This window comes from Lagenorhynchus albirostris, chromosome 9 (genome assembly GCF_949774975.1).
Source record: "Lagenorhynchus albirostris chromosome 9, mLagAlb1.1, whole genome shotgun sequence".
NCBI classification, from domain to species: Eukaryota; Metazoa; Chordata; class Mammalia; order Artiodactyla; family Delphinidae; genus Lagenorhynchus; species Lagenorhynchus albirostris.
In genome coordinates, this window is record NC_083103.1 from 34,073,619 (window position 1) to 34,093,430 (window position 19,812).

At 37.7% G+C, this 19,812-nt stretch overlaps 1 protein-coding gene and 1 pseudogene across 4 annotated transcripts in view; one reads left to right on the top strand and one right to left on the bottom strand.

The window, feature by feature from the left end:
- The window catches only part of ANO5 (anoctamin 5), a 36,874-nt gene extending 17,335 nt beyond the window's left edge, over window positions 1-19,539 (bottom strand). For all 4 annotated transcript variants that reach the window (XR_009542407.1, XR_009542406.1, XR_009542405.1 and 1 more), the window contains exons 1-8: window positions 19,405-19,539; window positions 18,788-18,893; window positions 18,634-18,694; window positions 9,894-10,045; window positions 7,684-7,758; window positions 5,862-6,084; window positions 3,354-3,523; window positions 2,598-2,695 (exon numbers count right to left, since the gene is read on the bottom strand). Coding sequence is in view for 1 of the 4 variants with exons in the window: in XM_060159514.1 (XP_060015497.1) it covers window positions 2,598-2,695; window positions 3,354-3,523; window positions 5,862-6,084; window positions 7,684-7,758; window positions 9,894-10,045; window positions 18,634-18,694; window positions 18,788-18,893; window positions 19,405-19,481 (962 nt within the window). In the remaining 3 variants the exon portion in view is untranslated. The remainder of the gene's footprint in view (window positions 1-2,597; window positions 2,696-3,353; window positions 3,524-5,861; window positions 6,085-7,683; window positions 7,759-9,893; window positions 10,046-18,633; window positions 18,695-18,787; window positions 18,894-19,404) is intronic.
- LOC132525217 (glycine cleavage system H protein, mitochondrial-like) lies at window positions 5,194-5,725 on the top strand (annotated as a pseudogene).
- Window positions 19,540-19,812: the final 273 nt, after the last annotated feature.

The window sequence follows — 19,812 nt, forward strand, 5'->3', positions numbered from 1 at the left end:
TATTTATTTTTTTTTGGCCATGTTGGGTCTTCGTTGCTGCACGTGGGCTTTTTCTCTGGTTGCAGTGAGCAGGGGTTACTCTTCATTGTGGTGCGCGGGCTTCCCATTGCAGTGGCTTCTCTTGTTGCGGAGCATGGGCTCTAGGCATGCTGACTTCAGTAGTCGTGGCACATGGGCTCAGCAGTCGTGGCTCATGGGCTCTAGAGCGCAGGCTCAGTAGTTGTGGTGCATGGGCTAAGTTGCTTCGCAGCATGTAGCATCTTCCCGGACCAGGGTTCGAACCTGCGTCCCCTGAATTGGCAGGCGGATTCTTAACAACTGCACCATCAGGGAAGCCCATATTCATTTGTTCTTGTTTCATTTATATCTGTTTTAATTTAAATTATTTCCTTATCCTTTTTATTGACAGTATCACCTCCTTTTATGTTTTTAGGCTTTGCCAGAATCTCCTACCTAGAGTAAGTTCACTTTCTAAGAATTGATTTTGTTAGTGGCCTTTGTAGCATTAAATCTTGTAAGTTTTTGAATCTTGGTCTGTAGTCTTAAATTTACTTGTTTCTTTTACTGTCCTGTCTCTTTTCCTCTCTGTGCATATTTATTTATTTTCCCTCTTGTGTTTGGTTTAGGGGTTACCTCCATTCTGCCTCCAGGTTCTCAATCTAGAGCTAGGATTTAAAATAACAGTTTGGTATAATTTCTCTGTGGCAATATTAGGGATGTGGTGTATCAAATACCATTTGAAAGTATACATCTATGTTCTTCCTTTGTCAGCACATGAAATAGCACCCCAGGAGTACTATGAAACTGTGGCAGTGGGTGAGAGAGGGGGAGGGTGTTTTCAACCATCTTTCATGAGTAAGTAAGAATACACCCAGTCCCTGGCTTTAAGTACAGTTAAACTGGTAGTCCCCTGTCTTAAGTGGTGCACTTTTGGTCCACTTCATCCTATAGGTGTTACACCCTGACACTATAATTTCCTAACTCAGAGCCCCACAAGATTACAGGCTTATAATTCTTCCTCTTTTTTTTTTTTTTTCCCGGTACGCGGGCCTCTCACTGTTGTGGCCCCTCCGTTGAGGAGCACAGGCTCCGGACACGCAGGCTCAGCAGCCATGGCTCACGGGCCCAGCCGCTCCGCGGCATGTGGGATCCTCCCGGGGCACGAACCCGTGTCCCCTGCATCGGCAGGCGGACTCTCAACCACTGCACCACCAGGGAAGCCCCTAATTCTTCCTCTTTTTATACATGGGAATTTTCACCTTATATTTCAGATCTACTGTCATTTTGGTTTTCTTTTTTCATAATGTATTCATTATTGCTATGCTTTGGGGACAGAGAGTGATTCCTTCACGTGCCAGAATTTCATTCATAAACGGTTTCTGTGCCTAGATGTGTAACTGAGAAGGACCCTATGGGGCCTTCCTGGGACAGACGACTCCGCATATCTTCTGCTTTAGCTCCTCTAGGAAGTAATAGAGAATACTATCTGATGCACATTTCCTGGGTTGTTTTACAGATGTGAAAACCCCCACCAAATGGAAGATGTTAACTACTTGATGACCATGAGCACATAGCCCCCAGACCTACTAGAGCCTAATGTTAACCCCTGTGACACAGCCCTGTTACCTCATCATCAACCAATCAGATATTTGTGCATGAGCTGATCACATATCCTGTACCCCCCACTCCCTCACCTGGACTTTGAAAATGCTTTTCTGAAACCCATCAGGCACTAGCTGTCCCAGACTATTTGTATGGTGAGTTACAATAAACACTGCAATTTCCTTCACCATAACCCGGTGTCAGTAGATTGGATTTACTGCAGGCAGGTGAGTGGACCCGAGTTTGGTTCAGTAACAGATGTGTCCATGACACACAGATATTTTTAAAGAATTCAACTTTTAGTAATTTTGAGAAATAAAATGGAACACGAAGAATAACCTACAGAGCATATAACAGATTTCCCAGTGGAAACTTCACAGGAGACAGAGATAACTACCTTTCCCTAAACTTTCTCAAGCAACAGATGTATATTTAAAAGTCTGTATTACCTTAATATATTCTTTTTAAATTAACTAATTAATTTATTTTTATTTTTAGCTACACTGGGTCTTCGTTGCTGCATGCAGGCTTTCTCTAGTTGTGGCAAGTGGGAGCTACTCTTTGTTGTGGTGCGCGGGCTTCTCATTGCAGTGACTTCTCATTGTGGTGACTTCTCATTGCGGAGCACGGGCTTCTAGGCACACGGGCTTCAGTAGTTGCAGCACATGGGCTCAGTAGTTGTGGCTCGTGGGCTCTAGAGCACAAGCTCAGTAGTTTTGGTGCATGGGCTTAGTTGCTCCATGGCATGTGGGATCTTCCCGGACCAGGGATCGAAACTGTATCCCCTGCATTGGCAAGCAGATTCTTAACCACTGTGCCACCAGGGAAGTCCCAATATATTCTTGACTGCTGATTAAAAGTGAAGTTTTTTTGTTGCTGTTGACTTAAAACATTAGCTAACAAAGGCACAATGATAATCAAAGAATTCCATTTTTTCCAGAGGAAATCTCTCATGCTTGCTTAAAAAAAAGCAAAAACTTGTAAGTCATACATACGGATAAATGGCTTCTTTAATGTTTCCGAAGATCTGTTTCCCAGTCATTATGATGGTCAACTGGGTTGTCAATTCTACTAGACAGCCTCCAGGATCACACTAGTAAGAAGAAAAAGGAGAAAAATAAAGTAAAGGATGAAAGATGGACTTCTGCAACAAAAGAAATCCCAAACCAGAGGGTGAGAATCTGAAGATTTGCATTGGAACAGATATTAAAGAAATATAAATGGATATTTAGTTCCAAGTTCCAAGCTTGATCACCAGTCTAGCTATATTAGATTCAGCTGTGAAATATGTTAAAAACAGATTTCTGGGCCTTAGAAAATTCTGAATCTTTATTATATCTGGGTTAGGGCTGGAAGTTGTTATTTTCTCCATGTGATCTGGATGCACAGCCAGGTTTGGAAAGCACTGAACTGTTCTAACTCTGTACCCGTGGTAGAGCCCTTTTTGCTGTACCTCTGGAAAGTTATTCATCCTTTGATGGAAGTCTTCAGGAATACAGAACTTACTTATTCCAGTTCATAGTTCATATTTTATACCAAACAATAGGTACAATATAACTTCTTGCCCAGAACGAACTGGAAAGTCTATCAGACAGCAGGATTCTAAGACCAATATGCTCTGTGGACAGTCAGTGTCTTTGACTTTTCCTGCAGCTTGATAAAATCTGAGTTAGTGCGGGGCACACCTAAAGGTATTTAGTTAACATTGAGTTACTGAAGCCACAAACCTCACCTCTCTAGAGAATTCTTACCTCTTCACTTCTCCACACATTAAACAAATATGTGTATTTTCCAGGATAGCCCACGAACTTCCCTTTAAAGAAAGCTACATAGAAGCAGGACGAGTAAAAATTTACAAACTGAAACAGGAACATTTTCAAGGTAAGACTGCTCTCATACTCCTGGTGAGTCCGAGGAATTTCTGGTAAATAAAAAACACCAAGGTTTAATAATGCACCTTCCTGCTTCTCCTTATTTTTTTTAATCCCTGGGATAAGTGGATATCTAGTCATATTATTCTGAGAGTCTGTTGAAATCTTCCCCACTCTGGTCATAACTGACCAATATTAAGTAGCTATGGATGTGCACTAGGCTTTCAATTAGAGATTGTGTATTAATCTAATCAACAGAGAAGGCTGAGAAACCGTCATTAGTACATTTAGAGGGATGAAGTACTTGCCTGGGGTCACACAGTCAAAATATGGAATTCAAGTGCCTATTAGACTGAAGAGCCTCATGCTTATCCCCGTAACACTATATGATACCCTGTAAACACATCAGATCTCGCTCCTCTGTTTTCAATCAGGTGTAAACAAGGTGAATCTTATGAAGGGCAGAGGATGATTTCAAACTGAATTGTGCTTTCCTCTCATGAATTAAACGGCTTTATCGGTTTTGAAAACAATGTCATGCAAACGGTGGCCGTAATAGTACCTATTTTCCCTCTCCTTTCCTTAAAATGCATGATCATGATCTATCATTTTATGAATTCCAAAGATAAGAAAATGTTAGAGTTTCTTCACACCACAGTAAAAAAACATGAGGCATGAAAGAGTAAGGGGCCATGCTTTTCTGAACTGATGATCTCCCAAGAGCACAAGCTGATCCAGCCAAATCCATGACATTTTCAGCAACACTGAAACAGTAGCACATATTCTAAAGACACAGATAACGCTTCCATTTTACTGAAATTTAGCTGCATTTCTACAAAATCTCTAATGTGAATACAAGAGATTTTTCTCATTGACGAAAGCTGAGATATTTTTTAGGTGCTTTGTTTGTAGGTGCTAATTGCTATAATTTTTTAGTTTTTGGCTGTTGCTAAGCAGAAAAAATAAGTAAAACTGAGAGAGAAGAACTCCAAATTTGAAAATAGATTTAATGACAGCTGCTTCCCAGTGCTTACTCTAGTGCTGAGTAAATACTGTGCTGCCTTTTTGGTTACCACTGGGCACACTGTCAGTGTACAGATTTAGGGGAGGGGGGCATGAGCTCCTGGAGAGAGCAGTCCCAGAAGAAGCTGAGGCCTGGAGTTGAGTCTCTGATCTCATCTCCAACTTGCTGGGGGCAAGGCCAGGAGCAACTGTGCTCTGTGCTAGTCTTCCTGACTGAACCTACCACTCCACCTGTGACCCCTTCACCTTCCCTCATGGCTTTAGGAGAAATTTTTAAAAGAACATAATCCAGGTTCTAACACATGACAACTGAAAAGAGAAGCACTAACTTTTAGATTTATTCAGGAGGACCTGATTGTTCTGTTTTTCTCACAATAGTTTTCAAAATCCAATACATTCTAAATACCATACACATGAAATAAAAATTATCTGTGACTTTAGAAACGTGTGAGGATTTTATTTAGGCTTCAACTAACCCCATCAAGGAAGGATTAAGGTAAGAATACTCAGAAAGATCTACAGAGTCCTAATTCTTTTTAGTTATTTTTCCTGCTTCCACTATAATAGGCCTGAATGTAGCTGTTAGGGGATTCTGAAGTACCAGGCTATGGGTCTACCTGTAGAGCAAAACTGCCTTAAAGTGTGCCTTTAAAAAATGAACTCCCGGCGTGCGGAGACCCTCTGCACCCCTGCGAACATGGCGCTGCGAGTGGCGCGGAGCGTGCGGGCCGCGGTCTGCAGCCTGCGTGCCATCTCTGCGCCCAACGTGCCCTGCCCGCTGCAGCCCTGGGGACTGCGGGCGGGCGCCGTCCGGGCGCTGTCCGGCGCTGCGCACCGGCCCCACTCTGCTGTCGGGTCGTAAATTCACAGACAAACATGAATGGGCAACATCAGAAAACGGTGCTGGAACAGTGGGAATCAGCAATTTTGCACAGGAAGTTTTGGGAGGTGTTGTTTACTGTAGTCTGCCTCAAGTTGGGAAAAAATTGAACAAACAAGAGGAATTTGGTGCTTTGGAAAGTGTGAAAGCTGCTAGTGAACTCTATTCTCCTCTATCAGGAGAAGTAACTGAAATTAATGAAGCTCTAACAGAAAATGCAGGACTTGTAAACAAATCTTGTTATGAAGATGGTTGGCTGATCAAGACGACACTCAGTAACCCTTCAGAACTAGATGAACTAATGAGTGAAGACGCATATGAGAAATACATAAAATCTATTGAGGACTGAAAATGGAACCCCTAAATAAACTAGTTTGAAACAAAAACAAACAAAAAAAGAACTCCCTTGGGGATTATCCAGAATGGAGGTATAGCATTGATAGGAACCCTTTTTCAGAGTCATACTAATGATTTGGCCGGCTTACCCATTTTTGTAATCCAGGCAGATATCCTTTCATAAAAGAAATTCAAGATCAAGATGACAATAAAGTTCAAGCATGATCCAGTGAGAGATGTGGTTATGTGGGGAGTGAGGAAACTTCTGACATGCTTTAAGGATGCTTCAGTTTCCATGAAGCTAGCAAATGTAGCAAAGACTGACAGGCGGTATACAATCACAGCTACCATACACGCGATGACCAGAGACATCTGGGGAAGGGAAACAAAAACTGGTCACTCTGGTCTCTGAATCCCTGTGATGCATATATATCTGAAACATACTCTTCTCTTCAACTCATATATTAAGTTTAGCAGATCTGACATGGAAAGCAAGACAAGTCAGTCCCTCTCACCATAGATGGCAGGAAATGAAAACTAGGAACGTAAAAGGGTTAGCGATAAGTGTATGGTAGCAGCTGAGTCAATCGAAAATAGAAAAGTATTCATTGACCATCCTCTAGGTCTATCCTTTAGAATGAGTTGGAAAACTACCAGCAAGCCAGAGTCTGCTTGTGGCCTTACCTGTTCTTGCGTGGCCCTTAAGGTAAGAATATGTTTTGTTTGTTTGTTTGCATTTTTAAAGGTTGTAAAGAAAAATAAAGACAATTATGTGTCAGAGACGATTTGTGGCCTACAAAGCCTATAATATATCTTTTACAGCAAATGTTTGGTAACCTCTGCTCTAGGTTGTAGTTAAATGCGTAGTGTGAAGATCACTTACTTTCTCAAGAAAAATACGTTTAAAGATTCGATTTCATTTCCCCTCAGAATACTGCCATTAGTAGTCTGATATGCCTGGTAGTTTAGATATTTGTATAAATTTTATACCTTTACATATTACAAAATCACAAAGATCTTTATATCAATGATTGGAGAATTTTATTGTGAAAGTTGAGGAACTGAATCAAATTGAATGAGTACTAGAAGTAAATGACAGTGACCTTTCTGGAACCACACTCCAGAATATTTTTCAAGGAGTGTCCCAAATTGATTATCACCCCCTTTTATTCTATCATCTCTCCTAAAATGATTGTTATATCGTATAGGAAAACACATTTAAAATAGAAAAACCAATACCTTTATCAAAAAAGGTTAGAGATAAAATATTATAGGACAATATGGAATGGTGAGGTTAAAATACAGCCTACAACTGCTAATTATTTATACTTCAACAGGCTAACTTCTCAGAGGGTAACCTTGCCTGTTTTCCTAAAACTAAAGGTCAACTGTAAGAGGACATACATTTTGAAAGGGGAGGGCAGGAAATAGATTATGATGATGGAGAAATCTATCAGGTAAAAGGCATGGAAAAAATCTGACTCCCTAACAATGGGATATGCTAATTAAATTCTTCATGTAGAAGATGTAACATTTTCTTCCATTTATCTTGGCAAGAGAACGAACCTTAATGGTATAAAGTTTTTCATTTTGTATAAGTATTTTAAATGGATAAAAGATAAATTAATAATTTTTTTAAAAAAACTAAACAAATAGTCTGTAATCAAATTACTTATTTCACTGTTCTGGTTTCAAGTTATCACCAAATTAACAAAGAGCTGGGGGAGGGAGAGGGACGGGCTTTAAGATAAAGCACCTCTCTCTCCCCCCAACTCTTTATGCAAGGTTTAATCATGGCACATCCATGCAAATTACAGTTTATTCTATATAAGAGCTCCATTCAAGATAAAAAAAAAATACTGTGGAGTGGGAGGGAAGAGAGGGACTCAAGCCATTGCAGACAAAACTATTGAGGTAATCCCAGTATGATCTTACATCAATAGATGATAATAGTTTTTAAACAATGCTCACCCATAAAGTCACTGTGGCTCCCGATAAAAAGTACCATGGAATACGACTACACAAAGGCAAGTAAGGTTCCACCTCCTGTAATTTTGAAGAAATCACAGCAAAATTCAAAATCTACAAAGTTGGGAATCCAAGCAGTAGTCAAAATCACAAAGCCATGTTAAAGTAGAAACCTCCTCAATGGGTTCACCACAGCTCATGGAATGCTACATTCTAGTAGTGGTTCCTCATGTTTAGGTAGAAACCTTTAGGGCTCTCAGATGAAATATTTTACAAATGATATGAGATATAAAGGATACACATTATTTCCTGAGTGTTGAATTAGAGTTGTATTTAGGGAGAGGGAGACAGGAAAAACAAAGTCAAAACCTGAGGGCTGCTGCTTAAGTGGACATGCCTTAATGATGTTAAAATTTTCTAATTGAGTTAAATTGAATTGAGTTGAACGCACTGCTCTGTAATTGCTCTGTATGATATTAAGTAGGGTGCCTTCTTTATATTTATAGGATTAATTGTCTTCTTCCACACAGTTCAGGGGCCCAGACTTTTCTACAATTATGGGTTTTTAAGTCATTAATGGAAGATATTAATTATACCAGCTGATATTTTTAGCTATATCGAGAGGCAGTTAGATCTTACGGACAAAATACTGTCATACAGTAAAAAATAGTTGTCAGCAGAAATCTAAATCATGTAATTCTATTTAACATATAAGATTTTACATCTGTACAGTCTCAAGGATTTTTCAGAAAGGACTGAATGCAAACAGAACATAGCAGTCAGGGTAGGCTGCCCAAGAGCTCTATTGAACCCCAGGATGTGTGTGGATACATCTGATTATGTACATGTGTATGCATGTGTGTATCCAATGTGTCAGTGTGTTCGTGTGTGTGTGTGCATATTTGTGTGTGCATGTGTGTGTGTCCATTCCTGCATGTATGTGTTCCCAACAGACTCAAATGTAAGAATTCTGGTTGTGCTTAACCACTGAAGAAGCACTGCAATGAAAAAAAAAAAAACAACTCTCATTTCCAAAGCCACTAAAACTAAGTGAAGTAGACGATTCACAGTGAATCAATACATATTGTTTTTCAACTGGTTTCAAATGTAAACATTCAGTACATCTTGCTTTTGGTCAACAGTGTTTGGCAAAGCCAATAGGCCTGCTTTTATTTTCTTCTTTATCCCATTAAGTATGAACAAATACACATCATGTCATTATTATGAAAATATCTCTTTTAATATATTTTTTATTAATTTCAAATAGCCACCCAAATTGTTAATGTATTTTCTGAGGTGATTTTTCTCTTCATTCATTTACTGAATATTTTGTAATGTTTCAAGGCAATTTAATGAACGTTTAGTGAATGCCTGTACTATGAGAAGAATGTTGAGTATTATACACAAGAACAGTGTCCTGAACAGAGTAGGGAATTCTACTGAAGAGATTTTTAGAAACATATTCTATTCTCTCTTTAATAGCATCAGGTAACATGGTGATTATAGATTATGGAAAGGTGGGGACTCTAAGAATATGCAGCCAAGAGTCTGCAAAGTATCTTCCATTTTCAAGTGAAACGAAAATGAGGTACCAAGAAGTCAAATAACTCAGTCAACAACATACAGCCAGTTTGCCAGTTATCCCCAAATCTAGACTCTCCTTTCCAGACACCAGTGCAATGATCTTCCCATTATAATTAATTAGAATGGACTAGGGGAATAAACTTTGGTCGAATAAAGCAATCACTCGTAAGCCCACTACCTTAATACAATACTATTTTAATTTTCATGCATTAACTTAGTATCATTTCCATGTCTATATATTTATATACAAAGCCCACAGCATGCACACTATTTTCCATTTCCTTTTATTTCACTTAGTATTAAAACTATGTATTTCATGATATGATGACTTGGATTTGCTTCAAAATAATCTAGTGGCAGGGAGGGGTAGGTGTATAAATGAAAGAAGATTGCCCATGAAATAATAATAATTGAAGCTGGGTGATGATTCCATCCTGGGGCTCATTTTACTTTACTACCTACTTGTGCATGCGTTCAAGATGTATATTAGAAGCGAGTAAACAAGTTTGTATGATTTATATGTTGTAGAGTATTTTAAAGGCAAATTGAAATACACATCATTACTTGAGAGGCCACCCACAGCTTGGTGTCCATTGGAATATACTGCCTATTTCAGTCTCCTAATATACCTTAGTCACTGCATTCATTTTCCTATGTGTACACATAGCTTCAAATTCAGGTCTCAGCTGGAGTTGCTGCTGCTCCTCCTCAAAGTCCACCAGGTCCCACTCATATTCCAGTCTGGCTTGTCGCTGTTTCCAAAACTCCAAAAACAATGTGACTATGGGCAAAGAAATGCATAAGAACAAATATAATAAAGAGATGGAGGAATAAGTGAATAAGGAGATAATAACTAGATTTTTCTTTACTTTAAAAAATCATTTTGGTTGTATGATGGTTCTTCTGTCGCTGTTTGATGATAAAATTATAAATTTTGGCATAATACTATGTAACAGTCTTGAAATAACTCATATATAGAAATACAAATTCGTTTCTTAGACAGCAATCCATGCAAGAAAAATTTTTTTTAGGCATGCTATTTTCTCTCTCTTCATTCAGATAATTTGAGATAATATTTAAACTTGACTTTTTACTAACACCTAGATTTTGTTTGCATGTCTTTTACTGAAATCATTCAAGCAATTGTACCACATTCTCAGGCTTAGGGAAATTTAAGGAAAACATAGGAGCCATTTCATAACACAGTATGTCTCTCTCTCTCTCTCTCTCTGTCTCTCTTTGTCTCTCTCCCTGTCTCTGTCTCTGCCTCTATATATATATACGTATACTATATAATATTATATAGTATAATATACAATATATATAATTTTTAAACAAACTTTCCCTTAAAGAATAACATATTTACAGAAAAGTATATAAAACATTACCAACACCCCCAGAAAAAACCTTCCCTTATAACCCTTCTAAGGCATAGATGTAACTAGTTTACACACACACACACACACACACACATATATATATACATATATATATATATATGTATATATATATATATAAACACACACACACACATACCAGTTTCTTTACCCATTCATCTGTCAATGGACATTTAGATTGTTTCCACATCTTGGTTAATGTGGAGAGAGTTACAATGAACACAAGAGTGCTAACATCTTTTTGAGATCCTGATTTCAATTATTTTGGGTAAATACCCAGAAGTGGGATTGCTAGATTATATGACAGTTCTATTTTAATTTTTTGAGGCACTTCCACACTGTTTTCCAGTTGTACCATTTAGCATTCCCACCAGTAGTATGCAAGAGTTCATTATAATTCTTCACATCCTCATCATTTTGGTAATAGCCATCCTGACAGGTGTGAGATAACATCTCATTGTGGTCTGATTTGCATTTCTCTGATAACTAATGACATTAAGTATTTTTTCATATATCTGTTGGCCATTTGTATAACTTCTTCGGGGAAATGTCTATTCAAGTCCTTTGTCCATTTTTAATCAGGTTAGGTTTTGTTATTTTTTTAAAACTATTGAGCTACAGGTGTTCCTTATATATATTTCGGAGATTAACCCTTTATCAGATAGATGGTTTGCAAATATTTTCTGACTTTCAATGGGTTGCCTTTGCACTCTGTTCATTGTTGTCTCTGCTGTGCAGAGCATTTTAGTTTGAGGTAGTCTAGCTTATTTTGTTTGTTTTTGTTGCCTGGGCTTTGGTGCCATCTGCATGAAATCATTGCCAAGACCAATGTCATAAAGATTTTCCTTATACTCTCTTCTAGGATTTTTACAGTTTCAGGTCTTATGTTTAAGCCTTTAATCCATTTTGAATTGATTTTTGTGATGGTGTAAGATGTGAATGAAAAATGTTGCCTGCCATATCGGTAAACAAAGGATGTTGCAGCCATCAAGCCACTACAGCCCAGATGGTGAGCCCTGAGGGAACTCAGGATGGGAAAGAACAGGATACTGGCCCCAGATAGCTAAGGTGCATATCAAAGGAATGATTTCAATTAGCCCAGATTCTTGCATCTTCCCATACAAAGAAAAGCGCTAATTCATTAACTTAAGGTATCTGGTTTTCTTTAATTAACAGTAATCTTTTGATGTTCTGACTACCTGGTCTTTGTTGCAAAACTCCTATGTATCCTGGCTCCTCCCTTACCTCTTCAGAGCAGTTCCTCAGAGCTATCTGAGAGGCTGCCTCCTGGGCTTGAAGTCCTCAGAAAGTCTGCCAAATAAAACATAATTCTCAACTTTCAGGTTGTGGATTTTTTTTCAGTTGACGAAGATAAGGATCCAATTTCATTCTTTTGCATGTCGCCGTCCAGATTTCCGCAGCACCATTTGTTGAAGAGACTATCCTTTCCCCATTTTGTTTTCTTGGAAATCCTGTTGAAGATTAATTTACCATATACATGTGGATTTATTTCTAGGCTCCATTCTGTTCCATCGGTCTGCATGTCTATCTTAATGCCAGTACCATACTGTTTTGATTGCTGCAGCAAACAAACAGTTCTTAACTGGTTTTCTCCCCAGGGCTAAAAGTAGAGGCAGCAGACACAAATGCCCATCTTCCAATCTTTCTTTGAAGGAGATCTACTTGCAGACTTTAAAAGCTGCCTGAGGGTCCAGCTTCCAAACAGCCTGCATTTAGGTGCGGACTGAGATCTTCCCATTTGGGATACTGATGGGTTTTGGCACACCCCCCAAATACTGGGAACCACTAAGAACAAAGAAGGCAGCTTGAACAATCACAGGCCACACTTTCAAGGCTGGGAGAGGTAGCTGTTTTACCTAATGAACAGAAATCAACACAGGGAGGCAAGGTAAATGAAGAAACAAAGGAAAATATGTTCCAAATAAAAGAACAAGATAAACTGCAGAAAAAGACCTTAATGAAATGAAAACAAGCAATTTACCTGATAAAGAGTTCGAAGTAATGGTCATAAAGATGCTTACTGAGGTCTGGAGAACAATGCATGAATAAAGTGAGAATTTGAACAAAGAGACAGAAAATATAAGAAAGTAATAAACAGAGATCACAGAGCTGAAGAATACAATAATTTTATTGTAAAATTCAATAGAAGGGTTCAGCACATACTACATAAAATGAAGAAAGGATCAGTAAACCCCAAGAAAGGGAAGTGGAATTCAGTCAGAGTAGAAAAAATGAATGAAATGAAAATGAAAAATGAGTGAAAAAAAGTGAAGTCAGCTTAAGGGAGTTATGGGACAATATCAAGCAGACCAACATTTGCATTATAGGGGGTCCCAGAAGGAGAAGAGAGAGAGACAGAGACAGCATATTCAAATAATGCGTAAAAACTTCTCTAACATGGGGAAAAAAAAACAAATATCATATCTAGGAAACCCACTGAGTTCCAAAAAAGATGAAAACAAAGAGAACCACACTGAGACACATTATATTTAAAGGGTCAAGAGTTAAAGACAAAGAGAGAATCTTATAAGCAAGACGAGAAAAACAACTTATGTATAAGGGAACCCTCATAAGACTATCAGCAGATTTTTCAGCAGAAACTGCAGGCCAGAAGGGAGTAGCATATAGTCAAAGTACTGAAAAAAATTTGGGGACCAAGAATACTCTACCTGGAAAGTTTTCCAGACAAGTAAAAGTTGAAAGGGTTTATCACAACTAGAATGGCTTTTCAAGAAATGTTAAAGGGACCTCTTTAAACTGAAATGAAAACATATAAAAGTTCAAATCTCATTAGTATAGGTAAATGCATAGTTAAATTTAAAATACTCATGTTATAATGGGGGTAGGTAACTCACTTGTAAATCTATTATGAAGGTTAAAAGACAAAAGTAGTAAAAATAACTGTAACTACAATAAAATTGTATAACTATAATAATTGGTTAAAGGATACACAAGCTAAGAAGATATAAACTGTGACATCAAAAACATAAAACATGGGAAGGAAAGTAAAAATATAGAGCGTTAGTATGCATTTGGAATTAATTTGTTTTGCTTGCAATAGAATGTTATAACTATAAGATGTTTTATAAAAGCCTCACTATAATCACAGAGCAAAAACCTATAAAAGACATGCAAAAGATAAAGAAAAAGGAATCTAAGCATACCATTACAGAAAATTATCATACCCCAAAAGAAGAAGGCAAGAGAGGAAGAAAGGAACAAATGAATTACAAAACAATTAACAAAATGGCAATAGTAAGTCCATATCTGTCAATAATTACTTTAATATAATTAACTAAATTCTCCAATCAAAAGTCACAGAGTGGTTGAATGGATAAAAAAACAAGACTCAACTATGTGTTGCCTACAAGAAACTCACTTCAGCTGTAAGGACACATATATACTAAAAGTGAAAGGATGGAAAAAGATATTCCATACAAACTGAAACCAAAAGAAAGCAATATTAACTATACTTACATAAGACAAAATAGACTTTAAGACAAAGATCACAATAAGGGGAAAAGAAGATCTTTCTATAATGATAGAGAGATCCATCAAAGAAGAAGACATAACACTTATAAATACTTATGCACTCAATAGAGGAGCACCTAAAATATATACAGCAAATGTTAACAGACCTGAAGACAGAAATTGTCAGCAACATAATAATAGTAGGGAACTTCAACACCCCATTTTCAACAATGGATAGATCATCCTGACAGAAAATCAATAAGGAATCATTGGACTTAAACTACATGTTAGACCAGAGGGACTTAAGGGGCATTGACAGCACTTTCCATCTAACAGCAGCAGAATACACATTCTTCTAAGTGCACATGGAATGTTCTCCAGGAAAGGTCATATATTAGCACCACAAAACAAGTCAATAGATTTCAAAAGTTTGAAATCATATCAAGCATCTTTTCTGACCACAATGGTATGAAAATAGAATTACAGGAAAAGTTAAAACTGGAAAATTCACAAATATGTGGAGAATAAAGGACATGCTACTGAACAAACAGAAAAATCAACAGAGAAATTAAACAATATCTTGAGACAAATGAAACTGGAAATACAATATACTAAAACTTACGGGATGCAGCAGAAGCAGTTCTAGGAAGGAAGTTCATAGTGATAAATGCCCACATTAAGAACCAAGAAAAAGCTAAAATAAACAACCTAACTTTAGACATTAAGGAACCAGAAAAAGAAGAGCAAAGTAAGCCAAAGGTAGTAGAAGGAAGGAAATAACAAAGATCAGAGGGTAAATAAATAAAAGAGACAAAAGGACAATAGAAGAGATCAATAAAACTGTTTTATTTTGAAAAGATAAACAATAGAAAACCTTTAGCCATAATTACCAAGAAAAAAAGATAAGGCTCAAATAAATAAAATTAGAAACTAAATAAGAGACATGACAACTGATAGCACAGAAATACAAAGGATAATGAGACTACTATGAACAATTATGCGCCAATACAGTGGATAACCTAGAAGAAATGGATAAAGTCCTAGAAACATACAACCTACCTAAACTGAACCATGAAGAAATAGAAAATCTCAACAGACCAATTACCAGTAAGGATATTGAATCAGTAATCAAAAACGTCCCCACCAACAAAAGTCCAGATCAGATAGCTTCACTGGTGAATTCTATCATGCATGTAAAGAAGAATTAATCCTTCTCAAAATCTTCCAAAGACTAGAAGAGGAAAGAAAACTTCCAAACTCATTTTATGAGGCCGTCATTATCCTGACACCAAAGTCAGACAAAGACACTACAAGTAAAGAAGTTATACTTGATGAACATAGATGCAAAGAACCTGAACAAAAGAGTAGCAAATCAAATTCAGCAATATATTAAAAGAATTATACACAATGATCAAGTGGGATTTACTCCAGGGATACAAGGATAGTTCAACATCCACAAATCAATCAACATGGTATACCACATTAACAAAATAAATGATAAAAGAAAATCATCTCAACAGATGCAGAAAAAGCATTTAACAGAACTGAACATCCATCATGATAAAAACTCTCAAAAATATAGGTATAAATGGAATGTACCTCAATATAATAAGGGCTATACATGACAAGCCCATAGCTACCATCATAGTCAGTGGTGAAAAGCTGAAAGCTTTTCCTCTATGATCAGGGACAAGACAAGAATGCCTATTCTTGCCTCTTCTATTCAATAGAGTACTGGACATCCTAGCCAGAGCAATTAGTCACAAATAAATAAATAAATAAAAGACATATAAATTAGTAAGAAAGAAGGAAAGAAGTAAAACTGTCTCTGTTTGCAAATAACATAAAATTATAAAAAACATCCTGAAGACACCACCAAAAAACTGTTAGAACTATTAAATAAATTTAGTCAAGTTCCAGGATAAAAATAAATATATAGAAACCCATTGTGTTTCTATATACTACCCACGTACTAACAGAAAGAGAAATTAAGAAAATAATCCCATTTACAGTAACATCAAAAAGAACAAAATACCCAGGAATAAATTTAACCAAGGAAATGAAAGATACGTACACTGTATACTACTAGACACTGATGAAAGAAATTGAAGAAGACACAAATAAATGGAAAGATAGCCCATGCTCATGGACTGGAGGAATTAATATAAAAATGTCCATACTACCCAAGCAATCTCCAGATTTAATGCAATCCCTATCAAAATTCCAATGCTATTTTTCACAGAAATAGAGAAAACAATCCTAAAATTTGTATGGGGCCACAAAAGACTCCAAATAGCCAAAGCAATCTTGAGAAAGAAGAACAAAGCAGTAGGCATCATATTCCTGATCTCAAACTATATTACAAAGTTATAGTAATCAAAATAGCATGGTACTTTTGGCATGGCATAAAGAGAAACATAGAGACCTATGGAACACAATCAAGAGCTCAGAAAAGAATCCCACATATTATGGTCAATTAATATTTGACAAAGGAGCCAAGAATACTCAATGGGGATTTCTTCTATAAATGGTTTTGCAAAAATTGGATATTCCTTTGCAAAAGAACAAAACTGAAAAAAAAGGGAACCCTTGTGCACTGTCAGTGGGAATGTAAATTGGTGTAGCTGTTATGGAAAACAATATGAAGGTTCCTTGAGAAATTAAAAATATAAATATAATAGGATGAAGCAATTCCACTTTTAGGTATATATCCAAAGGAAACAAAATCATTATCTTGAAGTGATATCTTTACCCCCATGTTCACTGCAGCTGCTGGGTGTTCTATGCATAATTGCTCCTCTATTTGTTACGACATATAAGGTTAGTGTTGGTGTACAATCTCTGTCAATGGAAAGAATTGAAAACTACTACATTTGTTGTAATTTGTGTACCTATCATCCATTTCTGATTCCAAAAAATGACAGGCAGGATTTGGTAGCCACATAATGAAGAGATGTCCATATACTAACTTAACCAGAGGAGGCTGCTGGAGAATTGTGGGTAAGACTTCTCTGTCTCCCATTCTCTCTTTGAATCTGGCCTTTTCTCTTCAGACCATAGCAGTCAAGCAGAAGTAAGAGAAACCCATAAGAACCTCTGCTTCATGTACACACCCCCACAAATGTTGGTGTCCTATTGCCTGAATCAAGCTACCTTGTTCCCTTGGCCAGTATTTTTCTTTTTTAATTAATTAATTAATCTTTTGTTGCGTTGGGTCTTTGTTGTTGCGCGCGGGCTTTCTCTAGTTGCGGCGAGCAGGGGCTACTTTTCGTTGTGGTGTGCGGGTTTCTCATTGCGGTGGCTTCTCTTGCTGCGGAGCATGGGCTCTAGGCGCACAGGCTTCAGTAGTTGTGGCACATGGGCTTGCGGGCTCTAGAGTGCAGGCTCAGTAGCTGTGGCACACAGGCTTAGTTGCTCCGCGGCATGTGGGATCTTCCTGGACCAGGGCTCAAACCCGTGACCCCTGCATTGGCAGCTGGATTCTTAACCTCTGTGCCACCAGGGAAGTCCCTCCTTGGCCAGTTTTTAAATGCACACACTTGTGCTTTTTAAAGACTTTTTTTGTTAAATTGGAGAGAAAAAAGTCTATCTTTCACCAGAGTCCCCCAAATTTTTAGACATGCTTTAGAAGTCTTTAGACCTCCTCTTGCCAAGTTACTCTTACAGAAAATACTTTCCTCACTGATGGCGGGAATAACTTCATAACACTTCTACTTCCTACATGATACAAAATAGAAGAGATACTGGGACATTTCCAAAATTAAGGGAAATTCCACCTTACATGGGAGATTTTTATCAAATGGAACTGGAAGCTGGAACTAGAATTTGACACAGGAAATTTAAATTCAAATGTTGAGTATTAGCTCTCAACATTTTTTTTTTTTTTTTTTTTTTTTGGTGGTATGCAGGCCTCTCACTGTTGCGGCCTCTCCCGTTGTGGAGCACAGGCTCCAGACGCACAGGCTCAGCGGCCATGGCTCACGGGCCCAGCCGCTCCGTGGCATGTGGGATCCTCCTGGACCGGGGCACGAACCCGTGTCCCCTGCATTGGCAGGCGGATTCTCAACCACTGCGCCACCAGGGAAGCCCAGCTCTCAATAATTTTTGAGTCTTGTTCCAGTTTGTATCCATGACTCAATATCCTCCAGCCACCAAATACTTATGTTTATTTCTCCTGAATTAAGCACTTATTGAGCCTGTTTTTACCACAGTGCTGACAGTGTAATCTGAATACATATGAAGTTTCAAAAATTATAGTGTTTTTCAGAGCAATGAGCAGATGACTAATAGAGACCTTTCTGGACCAAGGATCAAGACGAATGACCATTGATGTGGACTCCATCAGTGTACTGATGCTAGCAAAGACATAAAGATGTAAAGTCACCTTTGGTTTATAAGGTATGCCAACTGTATATGTTACATGAATGGCCATAAAACAGATAACATGGAGAAAGCTGTTTTTATGTAACTATTTACTCACCCCAAATTCCCATGAATATTGCAAAGAACACTGTTGACTCATTGTCAAATAAATGGGAGAACTGTAAAACAATAACAACATCACAAAGACTACTTAGTATCAAGTGAGAGAGGGAAATTGTAAGTCTTTTTGACATATCACAATATATACATACCTTTGAAGCCCAACAGGTAGAATTTAGTCTCCAATAGTCACACATTACATCACAGAGTGGGCACATGATAATCTGACCCCCAATCTCAGGGTCACAGATCTCAGTGCTGCAGAGGGAAGAGGAGAGTTTCTGTTTTGTTTTGTTTTGTTTTTGTCTTGTTTCATTTTGTCCACATGGCATGGCATGTGGGATCTTAGTTCCCTGACCAGGGATGGAACCCATACCGCCAGATGTGGAAGTGTGGAGTCCTAACCACTGGACTGCCAGAGATTCCCAAGAGCAAAGTTATATTAAAAGTGATGTGTTTGGGTGAAAGTCCAAAGCTGCTTTTATTGGAACAACATTATACAGCTTCTTACATATGGCACAAGGGGAAATGAACTAGCAATTTTTGTAGATCAAATCATGCTTTGAGGAACAGAATCTTTAGAGCCCATCATTAAAAACAAATTTTCCATAAAGCACCAGGTGAGGGGTAGCTGCTATGTTTGGGTCGTTTTCAGAAATATCAATTATCTGCTGCCATAGGAAACATTCTGACACAAATTCCAGAAAAATAATAGCAACAGTTTCAGTTAGCATAAGATTCTCTATTTGGGCAACTCAGTTGCACTTACCTGCTTGAGTTATCATGCATCGATAATAAGCCGTAAATAAAACAAGCTAAGCCAACTATAGCTGCAAAAAACAGCATTTCTGTGTAAAATCCGAGAAAGACAAAATAGATGCCAATTTTTTCTCCGTAATAATCCCTACGAAAGAGGGTACAAAGAGAATCAGAGGTTGTAAGAATGATACAGTCCTGAGAGTCTTGGTTTTGTATTCAGACAAACTTGAATTCTAATTTTGGCTCCACTGCTTTCCAGCTGTGAAATTTTGATAAAGTTACTGAACTTTCTAAACCTTAGTTTCCACATCATAAAATGCAGGATAATGCTTAGCCATAGAATTGGTGTAAGGATTAAAAGAGACAACACATGTAAGTAAGAAGCCAACTGAGTGGAAGTTAAGATTTACTTTTGAAA